The sequence below is a fragment of the Caretta caretta genome, chromosome 21, assembly GCF_965140235.1.
Source record: "Caretta caretta isolate rCarCar2 chromosome 21, rCarCar1.hap1, whole genome shotgun sequence".
NCBI classification, from domain to species: Eukaryota; Metazoa; Chordata; order Testudines; family Cheloniidae; genus Caretta; species Caretta caretta.
Genome location: NC_134226.1, coordinates 827,949 through 840,690, shown reverse-complemented (window position 1 = coordinate 840,690; position 12,742 = coordinate 827,949). Strand labels below are relative to the sequence as shown.

General features: G+C 41.3%; 1 protein-coding gene across 6 annotated transcripts in view; it reads right to left on the bottom strand.

Moving 5' to 3' along the window:
• The window catches only part of CSDE1 (cold shock domain containing E1), a 51,581-nt gene that overhangs the window by 21,537 nt on the left and 17,302 nt on the right, over positions 1-12,742 (bottom strand). For all 6 annotated transcript variants that reach the window (XM_075121947.1, XM_048827026.2, XM_048827030.2 and 3 more), the window contains 6 exons: positions 11,481-11,693; positions 8,544-8,684; positions 8,307-8,465; positions 7,510-7,617; positions 2,304-2,479; positions 1,279-1,391 (listed from right to left, as the gene is read on the bottom strand). In XM_075121947.1, coding sequence (XP_074978048.1) covers positions 1,279-1,391; positions 2,304-2,479; positions 7,510-7,617; positions 8,307-8,465; positions 8,544-8,684; positions 11,481-11,693 — 910 coding nt within the window. The remainder of the gene's footprint in view (positions 1-1,278; positions 1,392-2,303; positions 2,480-7,509; positions 7,618-8,306; positions 8,466-8,543; positions 8,685-11,480; positions 11,694-12,742) is intronic.

Sequence of the window (12,742 nt, the reverse complement as noted above, 5' to 3'; positions counted from 1 at the left end):
CCTGATACTGTGCAGGGGGAAGAGGAAGTCCAGTCCCCCCAGCCCAGCCGGGACTAGCAGCTGAGCCCAGCACAGGGTAGGAGTCACCTGCCGGGTCTTCTCCAGTCCTGCTCCGTGCCCCACAGTGATTTACCTCTCTGCCAGCTGCCCTGGGCACCTGAAACGTACTGCTAGGGAGGGTCACATGACCACTCTTGTGGCTTCCCTGTCAGACAGTCCTTTTTTTTCCCCAGGGAAGCAAAGAAATCTGCAGGGGATAAATTCTGTGCATGCACAGTGGCACAGAATTCCCCCAGGAGTAAAATTTTAAAGACATCATATCCCCCCTTAGTCATCTCTTTTCCAAGCTGCAAAGTCCCAGTCTTATTAATCTCCCCTCATACAGAAGCCATTCCATATCCCTAATAACTTTTGTTGCCCTTTTCCAAATTCCAATATATCTTTTTTGAGATGGGGCAACCATTTCTGCATGCAATATTCAAAATATGGGTGTACCATGGATTTATATAGAGGCAATATGACATTTCTCAAGGCTCTTTTGTAAAGTATATTCTTCCTTCTGCTTAACCCAACCATGACCTCTTACCCCCATGTTTTTTCCACCCTGATCTTCTACTCCTTGCTGATCATTTTCTCTCTATAGATATCTTCTATGCACTGAATTCCCTCCCAGTCCCCAGATACCAGGGCAACAACCCTTTACTCAAATCCCCAAGAGACCTATTTTTGTTAGGAATCAGCCCCCAAAACAAACAGAATTGAAAGTTTGAGGAAAGTTACCTTAGCAACTCTTCCTCGGGGCCTCACACAATCAACTTTCTATGCCCCCCTTAGACTCAGCTTTTCATAACAGGTAGTCAATTGTCTTGTACAGTCACAAGCATGCTGTCAGGATTTGGTAGACAAGAATAATCCAATTCTCATACAACTCAGGCAGCGTGCTCTAGAAGCTGGAATCAGGTAAGAGCCACTATCTTTGAGCTGTTGCTGTCTACAGACTGTTCTTGCTTGATTAGCTCCCACCTCTCCTGACATAGTAAGCAGCTCTCAAAGGGCTCTTCCTAAGAAGAGGGGAGATGTCCTTCAGAAGTCCTAAAGTGACCAGACCAATTCTGGTCTGCTGTACACCATTATCACAATTTCTGTAATCGTGTTCCAGATGTACTTTAGACTAGAGTTCCAAGCAAGACACTGCCAGCCTTTGTCCATTAACCCAGAACTCCCTACAAAATTGCAAGTGCCCTTTTGCTAAGAGAGAAGTTACTGAACATAGTTTACCTGCATGTGTTTTGTTCACCTTTTCTGCACTGACTTTATTTCCTTTGCCTTTTGATAAGCTGTATTCCACCATGTCCCCAAGTTCCAGGCTATCGACATCACCAGAGAATTCACTGCATGGGAGAAGTTATGCACGTTTTGCTTTAGTTACATGCTCATCAACAAAGCCACTCACCCAGCAACAAAGTGGAAGGGACAGAACCTTTACACTTCAGCAGGCTCACCCATTTCATTACTACAAGACCTTACAATTTGGATGCAAGCGTTTTGCTCAATGTTTACAGATTATTTAAATCTACCCAATAGCCATTTTTTTCTCTTCATACAAGAAGTTTACAGTAATCAATTTGGCTATTGGAACAGAGTGAAATAAATTATGCTTCCCATGAAGCAGGTCACGATCAGTAATCCAAGTCCAGGGCATGGATAATAAGACTTATTCTGAACCAGCAACTGTTAAGATAATGCATTAAATCCTGCATGAAGGATAGGCCAAAACTGAGCATCCCTTAAATATACCCGTGTTAAATGAAAGGACTGTTCCAAATCCCAAGAGTTTCCCAGCTCATTAGAAGTCAGGACTGCATCTCCGATCAACTCCCAAATTCTCTGCTGAGCAACTTACCTGATGTAGGATACTGGTTCCTTACCATTACATATGCTTGCCAGAGTGTCTTTGCCTGCTAGCAGGCAGTTAAGACTAATTCAGAAAAGGAGTCGGTCATCCCCATTACTCCTAAGGGAAGTCCTCTCAGAGAATACTGAAAATATACCTTTGCACCAGGAGTCTCAACCTGCATAATCCACCACCAATGAAGCTCTAAAAAAGTACATTCCTCTAGCTGTAGTTATACGACTAGTCTACGACACAATCTCTGAATACTTAAGATACAGGATGTTAAACAGCAAAGCCTGCAGCAGCCCTGTGGAAGTGGTTAATTAGAAGTTTCTCAGATACTTGAACTTATGCACATGGTGTGTAGAAAACAGATTAACACTCAGCAATATAAAAGGGAGTCACTCACCTGTAATGGAAGAAGATCTCCTTATCATGATTGGCCGTTTCAATAAATCCAAAGTTATCTTTCAGGGTTGCCACATACCCCACAAGCCTCTTGGAGTTGTAGTTGCGACCAAGCATTCTGACAGAAACTGCTGTCTGCAAACCTGTTCTCTTCACTTCACAAACACTGAATTCAACCTGTTTGTCAGAATGAAGAAAAAAAGTAAGTTTTGTATTTATTTTATTAGAATGGTTAATGAAATGTCTGCACTCTGGGGAGGAAGAGAGAAAGCAGTATTACTCCAGCCACTGCTCTTCACCCAAAAAAGGTGAAGTTATAACATCACACAATAAATGAATAAACTAAAATAACTGGCCACAATACAAATGGATGGATTTTTAAAACCTTTGCATTTCTGATCTTATACAGATCAGAAACATGGACACTGCTTATAGAAGACCTCAGGAAGCTGGAAGCATTTCCTATGCTTTGCCAGCAGTGACTACTATGCATAAGATGCTGATTTTTATCAGCAATGGGTATGTATTACTCAGACTTTAAGGCCAGAATCATGATCATGGATCATGATCATCCAATCTGACCTTCTGTATATATTGCAGGCCAAAGAACCTGAACCATTCACTTCTGCAGGAGGTCCATAACTTCTTGCTGAGTTACTGACGACTTCCAGTTACAGAAAATCCACCATTTACTCTAGTTCAAAGCAGCAAGTGACACAATGCTGCAGAGAAAGGTGACCAATCTGACCTGGGGAAAAAAATTCCTTCCATAATCCCCGATATGGCAATCAGTTAGACCTTGAGCATGGGGGTAAAACCCACCAGAGAAAGAATTCTCTGTAGTAACTCAGCTCTCTCCATCTCAAGCTGTTGGAGGGGGGAGGGATAGCTCAGTGGTTTGAGCATTGGCCTGCTAAACCCAGGGTTGTGAGTTCAATCCTTGAGGGGGCCATTTAGGGATCTGGGGCAAAAATTGGGGATTGGTCCTGCTTTGAGCAGGGGGTTGGACTAGATGACCTCCTGAGGTCCCTTCCAACCCTGATATTCTATGATTCTATGATATTTACTAACAGTCACAGATGGGCCATGTCATTTTAGGCAATCACATCACCCCCTCCATGAACCTATCAAACTCAGTCTTAAAACAAGTTGTTTTTTGCACCCACTACCCACCTTAAAGGGTGGTTCAAAACCATACTCCTTCGATGGTTAGAATCCATTACCTAATTTCGAGCCTAAACTTGTTGGCCAGTTTACACCCATTTCTTCTTGTGCCAACATTAGTCCTCAACTTAAATAACTCCTCTCCTTCCCCGGTATTTAACCCTCATGTATTTATAGATAGCAAGCATATTTCCCCTCATCCTTTGTTTTGTTAGGCTAAACAAGACAAACTCCTTAGTCTCCTCTGGGTTCTTCCATTTGCCTGATCATCCTAGTAGACCTTCTCTGTACCTGTTCCAATTTGAACTGATCTTTCTTGAACACGGGAGACCAGAATTGCACAATATTCCAGATGAAGTCTCACCAGTGCTTTGCATAATGGTAATGACACTTCCCTATCTCGATTGGAAATACTTTGCCTGATGCATCCTAGGCCAGCATAATCTGCGCCCCCCCACAACTGCATCATGTTGATGGCTCAGTCATCTTGTAATCAACCAATTCACCCAGGTCTTCCTCCTCTGTTGTGTCCAACTGATTCCCAGTTTTTACTATAAATTCTTGTTGTTCATCCCAGGGTGCATGACCCTACAGTTTGCACCATTAAATTTTTTCCCATTTCTATTACTCCAGTTTTCAAAGTTGTCCAAATCTTCTTGTAGGATATTCCAGTCCTCTTCTGTATTGGCAACACTTCCCAACTTTGTGTCACCTGCAAATTAACAACACACCCCCACTTTATATGCCTAAGTCATTAATTAAAATGTTAAGGACTGGTCCCAAGACTGATCCTTGAGGAACTACATTAGTAGCCTCCCTTCAGCCTGGCAGTTCACGTTTCAGCATGACCCGTTGTAGCTTCTCCTTTAAACAGTTTCTTACCTACCTTTTGATTCTTGCATTAATCCCCATCTTCTAAAATTTAACTAATAACTTTCCATGTGGCACTGTATCAAATGCTTTACTAAAATCCACATAGATTAGATCTGCTGCATTTCCTTTTTCTAAAAGGAACATCAGTTATTTTCTCACAGAAAGATCAGGTTCATCTTTGTAAAACCATGTTGTATTTTATCCCAATTACTGTTTACCTCTGTGTCTTCAACTACCCTTTCAAAATTTGTTCTATCACCTTACATACAACTGAGGTCAAACTAATGGGCCTGTAGTTTCCCAGATCACTTTTTTCCTATTAAAATATAGACACCATATTTGAAATTCTCCAATCATTTGGGAACAATCTCTGAGTTTACAGATTTGTTAGAAATTCTTGCTACTGGACTTGCAATTCCATGTGCCAGTTCCTCTAATCTCCATCCAGGAATATTATCCAGGCCTGTGGATATGGTCCCATTAAGTGTTTGAGTTTGGCTTCCACCTCAAATGTGGTAATTTCTTCTTCCTTATCCTTATTCCCCATTAGTTACCCTGCCACTGCCTCCAAGCTCCTCACTATCCCTGTTAAAAACTGAGGCAAAGTATTTGTTTAGGTGTTGGTCCAAACCTAGATCTATGATCTGCACCCCATCCTCAACGCTTAGCACTCCCATTTCTTTGTTTTTCTTTTTAAAGTATGGATAAAGAATCTTTTACTATCAGTTTTAATTTCCTTTGCAAGGTCCAAATCTGCTTGGCTTTTAGCAGTTCTCACCTTTTCCCCTATACTTTAAGGCTTCCAAGAGGTAGCATTCCTTGTTGAGCCATTCATTCTGCTTTCTCATAGTAACTTGTTTCAGATGCTTTTCCCATCCAGTTTGGCCTGCAATCCATCCCTACAAATTTTTTCCTCCTTGCTTGGGATGCAGGTTTTCGATACTTTAAGTTGCAGAAACTAATTTCAAGCCTCCTCCAACATCCAGATCCTTGAGTTCTTTAAAAATCGACTCCACTTTCCTAATTCCCTTAATTTTTTTTAATTTGCCCTTTCAAAATCAAGGACCCTGGTTGGAGACCTATTCTTGTTTATCCTTCCACTTAAAACTGAATTAACTCACGATCACTCGAACCAAGTTTGTCCTCTATAACCAGTTCTTGTGAGGTCCTCAAGACTTACCAGTACTAACCCTAAAATGGTTATGCACAAGCACTATCCCAGTAGAGCCTGTTACCATTCTCTCCCAAGTAATTTTGACCCAGTTTCCATTATATCCATTCCATCACTTCTACATTTCTTTAGTTTAACTCATCATTAATAAGCTATGCTACACTACCACCTTTGCCTTTTTCTGAACAGCACATACCCTTCAATTCCTATATTTTAGCCATGACGACTATTCCACCATGTTTCCATTATCCCTAGGATATCAGGTTTCAATTCCTGCACCAGCAGTTCTAGTTCCTCCGTTTTGTTACCCAGGCTCCTTGCATTGGTGTACAGACACCTTAATTCTTTCTTCTTCGCTTCAACCATATTCCCTGCCCAACTACATACAGTCATTTTACTGCCAGTACTGCCCACCTGTTACTGTCATTTCTTCTTGTTATCCATTTGCTTACCCTCTGTTCCTTTCCCCATTACTGTATTATCTGAGTTGATTTTCCTCACTCTCAATATTAGCATCTCCCAACCATTTATCCTGAACTCCTAGTTTAAAGCTTTTAATCAGTTGTGCCAACCTCCATCCCAGAAGTCCATTTCCCTAATTACTGAGGTGGAGTCCATCCCATAAGAACAGTCTTCTGTCCAGGAATGCTTCCCAGTGGTCAGACATCCTCAAACCCCCTTTTAGCACCACTGCCTGAGCCATCTATTGATCATCCTAATCTTCTCCTGCCTTCACATACTTCCTCTAGGGACAGACAGAATCCCACTGAGAACAGGCCTTCAGAAGACTGAAGTCACCATCTGTCACTTTTTCACCATATAGCCTGCTTCAGAGAAAGTCCCACACATTCAGCCCTCAAGACTGGACTTGAGCTCAGGAGAAGAAATTACCTGGCCATGGTCTGTAGGCGGCCACATGATTGTCCATCATTAACTTGGTTGGATCGGATCAGTACTAACCCTGTCAAGCCTTTAGACACCTGGAATACAGCTGTATAGTGTGGCCACGGACGCTAAGCGCTACAGAACTTTGCGGTTTAAGTGCATTGTTGAGGACTGCTCTTCAAACATCTACCCATTACACTCATATCTACTTCAACAGGTTCCCCTTGGACTTCCCTTACTCCATGTGAAGCAGCAAGTGAGCAGTAAGCAACTATTGCTAAAGGTAGACTAACCATGTAGCATGCTGTTATCAATTCTCGTACCCACATACAAGGTATTATTTCCCTATAGTTCACCTTTCTGTCCTACAGTTGTCTCCATCCTCAAGAAGCTTGAGTATCACAACACAGTCCATTTCAGTTTAGGTCTTGTGGGGAGGAAGGGGGTTATTAGCTTGAACAAATAGTATTTTCATGGTATGCCATCTGAAGACTAACCTCTCTATCTGGGTTTCCTTCCAGATCTTCTCATTGGTCCCTCTGCCTACTTTATACATTTTATATCACCACCCACAGTAAGAATAGCCTCCCACACACCATGAACAAGCATTCTCCCTTTCCTTCAAATCCACTTTGCATAAAGTCTTTTCATACATCCTCTTGGACAGTCCTCACAGGAACACACGCAGACAATTTTCCCATGCATATTATACTAATTCAGTCTAAGCTCTTCAGGAACAATCTCCTACCATTTGAGCACCCTTTACATGTATGATGCCATATAAGTAATTACCAGTAAAGCAATGTACAACTCTTAGATGAGGCACACCGCAGGAGCTTCAGAAATATCTTCTGTATAATTGGCAAGGGGGGTGGAGGGGAGAGAAAAGAAGGAGGGAGAGAGAGGAAGGCTATTCACCAGGCCTGGTTGAAGAAGTGTACTGAATACCAAAATGGGAAAGGGAATGTATAACAGAAGAGGAAAAAACAGTTCACACATTATTCTTCACTCCTTTCTGAACTAGTCTTTGACCGCAATAGCTGGGTAAAGCAAAAGGTCACAATTTGTAGCTCACAGAAAGATCACATATATTTTGGGAACTTAGTTATATTGCCTTATCTCCTATCTGAGGGTTAGTAGATCCTTCCACATCCTTGGCCTGATAAGAAACAGTCAGTTTCTCTCCACAATCATCATACGCGATTATTCCCTCTTCAGCTTCCTAAAGAGAAATAACAAGATTCATTATAAAGCAGAGACTAATTGGTAGATGCATGCTTTTTAAGTGCCTGAGTCAATACAAATGCAGTTTATTTAACATTTGTTTTACACAATAGCTGTCCAGTAGTCAGTAAAGGCAATAACCAAATGGCAGACATACTTCAGAACCTGAAAATAGTATAAAATTTGGGACTATTCCTATCAGTTAAACATGGTTTACCTATACAATGTTTTTGAAATGGTGTGTGCCGCTATTTCAAATAGGCATTTAGCTGAAACTTAAGTAGTGAGCACCGTCATTTTTGATGGTACAATTTTAAACACTTGGAGGCACGGATATGCCTACTCTACCTCTAGCCTGTGTTTTGGCAAATTCACACAACTTGGCGAGCCACTAACAAAGGAGGAGAAGTTTCCCACAAGGCTCTGAAGACAGTTATCCCACACAAGACTGGAATGAATGTTTTCAGCTACTACATCCCTTCTGAGAGCCCGAAGTTGCATTTCTATTATTCTGCTTCAGTCAAATACCAGCTGTTTAGCTGACTTTTACCATTAGCCATGCAGTACAGTCACTCATGACCAGGCAAATATTTCCAGAAATTACGTTAAATACATTTTATAAAAGTGTATCCTCAGTTCAAGGCAGAAAACTAAATAGCTAATGCACACCTAGAGAAACAGCATTACCTTCTCTTTGCTTTTATTTGGGCTAGTGGCTTTGGCAGAAGTGGCTTCTTTTTCTATAGTGCCCACAAAGCGGTGATCTGACTGGCTGTGGAATGAAACCGTGCCCTTAGGAAGCTTCTTAATCCTTATAGCATGATTTCTTTGGGCAGACAGCATATCCTGGAAAACAAGACCCACAGTACTTTAAAATGAACACAATACTTCTATTAGTATTTAAAAAGTTGTAATTTTACTCACAGGAACCACAGTAAACTCTACTTCATCTGAAATGTGGAGCTGGTTTCCATCCAGAATTTCACTGAAGTGAAAGAACATGCGGGCATCCCGATCAACACATTTAATGAAACCAAAGCCATCTCTCATTGCTGCAATCACACCCTGGGGACACACAAAGATACAGGACACCTTGTCAGTTGCTGCAGCCAGTGAAAAGTAATTAGAGTTTTTAAGATGTCTGTCTGCACAGAGCTGCACTTGTGGGATGTATAATATCCTTAGCACATGACCAGAGCCTTATAAGAATGACTGCTGGTACACGCACATGCTCCCTTGTAGATCACAGTACGCAACCCCAGGGACAAGAGGAGATACAAAATGGGTCCAACCCAGTTTCTTTTGCATTTCAAAGTCTCTGAAAAGGGAGAGGAGTGCAAGTATGGATCTTTATATGCAATCCCTAGAAGAGTTACAGCATAAAGAAGCATCTTTCCTTTTCAGAATTGCTGATATAGATCCCATTGTGGGAAACGAGCAGTAACAATTCTTAGAGGGTGGTCCAAAGGAAAAAAGTAATTCCAAATTTCCAAGACACATCATCCCAAGGCTCAAAACCTGCCTCTAAGGTCTTCTGTCCAGTGCTTGCAGAGCTAAGACTCAAGTGAGGAAGGGTCAGTAGTCCTTGTAAGAACTTCATAGGATGTACTATTGCAGAGGATTCATGCACAACCACAATTGTATGCAGATACAGCTACCAAGCGACCCTAAGAGAACTCAGGGAAAGTCTGGAACGTTTGACTGAAACCAAAGATATTTTCATCTTTAAAGCGTATGCTTCTCTTGTGAAAGATTTATGGCTGCCTAGAAAGATTAGTTTATTTTCTCATTCGCAATCAGTATCTGACCTCATGACTAATGCCTTGATCCCAGCTTCCAGAAATCACAGAATCATAGAATATCAGGGTTGGAAGGGACCTCAGGAGGTCATCTAGTCCAACCCCCTGCTCAAAGCAGGGCCAATCCCCAATTAAATCATCCCAGCCAGGGCTTTGTCAAGCCTGACCTTAAAAACTTTTAAGGAAGGAGATTCTACCACCTCCCTAGGTAACGCATTCCAGTGTTTTACCACCCTCCTAGTGAAAGTTTTTCCTAATATCCAACCTAAACCTCCCCCACTGCAACTTGAATATTTGATCTTATTTGATCAAATATTTGATCTCAGTGAAGAACCTGCCTTGCGACAGGATCTCCACCTGAACTGGCAGAAGAACTGAAGGTTTGATGCTAGCAAAACTGAGAAACCGAAGTTGGAGTTTAGTATGTAGCTGGGAAGAAAAACCATCCCATAAGAGACTAGTTCCCCGCCGTCTCTAACAGAAAGTAGGAACTCAAAATACCTCATTTTTACAAAGCAGAAATTTGAAGACAAACATCAATCTCTTTGAGAGACTTCATATTCAACATTGCATTTTCAGCTCAGGAAGGCACCCAAGGTATTTTCTTTGCTTGAACTTGTCAAACAGTATTTGAACACAAGTAATTTAGGTCTTTCTGTATGTGAGTAATTCCTGATTTCTGCCAAATAGTTTGGACTAAGTTCAGACCTTGAATACTTTGTGAATTGTTCATTACAACTATCCACTCTCTGCAATAAAGAGCATGCAACTGGTCACATGGTATCATTTCCGCTCCATTACTAGAAAAGAGACTAACAGGCCAATGGTGAGTAATCCAGATCTGGGAAGAATTTCAGGAAACATGCACCATTTGTGAACACTTTCATGAGTGCCAGTTGTCACCCAGCTACTCAAACAGTATGACCAAAGAGTGAGCTATTTAGCTGCAAATATTTTTTCTAAGTCAATTAGTTCCAGGTCTTTGCTGAGTAAGTAAAAATGCTACCCAAACTGCTTCTTAAAATGGATACCAAGGGCAAGCTCCTCCTTGCCCACTTCTATAATATATGGAAAATGCATGTCAGGACTTACAGCAGAAGAAAAAAGTTCTTAAGGCAGATCACCTAGAGTTTAGTATATTTTATGGTGTATGGTTGGATTTGAGATGCTGAATTATATGGTGGCCCAAGCAACTTCCCCAAATTATGCTGAAACCACAGTTAATTCCTTTTCAACTGTCTATAGGGATGAAAGGCATCCCCCTCAGCACATTCTATGGTGTTGTCCACCACAGAGTCTGAGCTCCTGAAATCACTAAGAAGCACAAGCTGTCCTGTGAAGAAAAAAAATGAAGTCTTTTAACCAGCTTTCCATCAAACCATACTGAAGGTGTCACATGTGCAGGAAGCCTCAGGAGGAACCTTATGGAGCGGTCAAGTAGATCCTGCAGCAGCTTTTTTCTTAAGCTTTGGGAATCTATCCCTTGGCAAGCATGCTGTTAGAGACTTTGCATCCAAAAACAGCTCTATGAATTCCACTGTGAATTGGAGCAAACGGATTTTTTTATGCTTGGATTTTTAGACTAGAAGTAGAGGGCACGCACAGTCTGAAGAGCTAACAAGTTCTTATGTGGATTTAGAGAGGAACAATTGGGGGTTAACATCAGTTTTCAGAGTCTGAACCTCAGGGTGAGTGGATTGATTTAAAAGTTGGCAAACAGGAAGCCTTAATTTAAAATACAATAAAACCTCAGCATTATGAACTGACTAGTCAACCACACACATCATTTGGAACCAGAAGTACACAGGAAGCAATAGAGGAAAAAAGCAAATACAGTACAGTACTGTGTTAAATGTAAACTACTACTAAAGGGAAAGCATTTTTCTTCAGAGTAGTTTTCAGTGAAGATGTCAAGAGATGCATTAGAATATATCAACTTAAAACAAAAAACCCTCAGAACAATCCTGATTAAGCCATCATACCTCTCCCCCCGCGCTGCGCCCCCCCCCCCCGAGTACATGCCTATATACAAAGATCTATTTTTTTTTTAAAAGATACTTGCCATTTCTCTAGCTTCACTAGTAAACTGGAAAGTATTGTGAAGAACTTCAATATTGGTGGCTCGTTCCAATTTGTCACGTCGATCTGTAGAAATGTTGAATCTAACATGGTCACCTTCCAGCAGTGTCACCTTGGATTTTGTATCTTTGTCTCCAAATGGAAGTTCCTTAGGAATCACAAAGTCAACTTTGATGCGTCCGGGCAATGGGTCATTCTGGTGGCCCCGTAGAAAGGAAGAGAAATTTTTGATGAACCAGCTATTCCTTCCAGACTCTAAACTGAGCCTTGAAAGAAATTCATTAGTTGTATTTCAACTGACTATGAATTGGTCTTTGAGTTTTCCCGTAAGTATCAGTAGATTACTACTTAGGACTTCAGACCTCAGATTTTACATATGAGAACACTAAGACAGAGGTTAAGTGACCTACCCAGGGTTACAGCAATTCAGTGGCCCATGCTGCCTGCCTCCTACATAAAACTAATAAGACTTCAGCGATTGCCCCAAAACAGAACTCATTAATGTTTTCAAGCACTTGTTGAATAGAAGTGTCAACCTGTTTCTATATTCAGCCTTCTGACTCGCAGATGGGGTAGTATGTCTAATGTAAGAGCCCCTTGAGCCTCAAGACAATCACAGGAAACAGATACCTTCTACGATAGAGTATTTTCTTGAAGAAACAAGGATACAGTAACACAAACTGTTCTGAAAGGTGAGGTACACCTATTAGGCTTTCCTCAAAAGAAACATCAAACAATGTCTGCATTTAGGACCTTGGATGTTGTCCGAGTTATCACCCACAACAATCCTCAAGAAAAAAAAACAAAAACAAAAACAAAACCCCAACCCCCAAACTTTTCAACCCAGCAGCAGATGAAAAGATCTGTCTCCGTCCTTTTAAAAGGCAGGATTCTCCCCCCACCACAGTCCCTTTCTTTAGTTCACATTTCCACAACAGTTCTTTTCATTCAGATGATCGTTTTTACCATTCACATAAAAATGTAGAGTCATCTTAACACTTGCTCTTTAACCTTCCCCATTGGTAGCAGCCACTACAGATACAAGTAGTGATTTTTTAGTAACATAACATCCATAATGTAAAAAGAAAAGGAGTACTTGTGGCACCTTAGAGACTAACCAATTTATTTGAGCATGAGCTTTCGTGAGCTACAGCTCACTTCATCAGATGTTTACCGTGGAAACTGCAGCAGACTTTATATACACACAGAGAATATGAAACAATACCTCCTCCCACCCCACTGTCC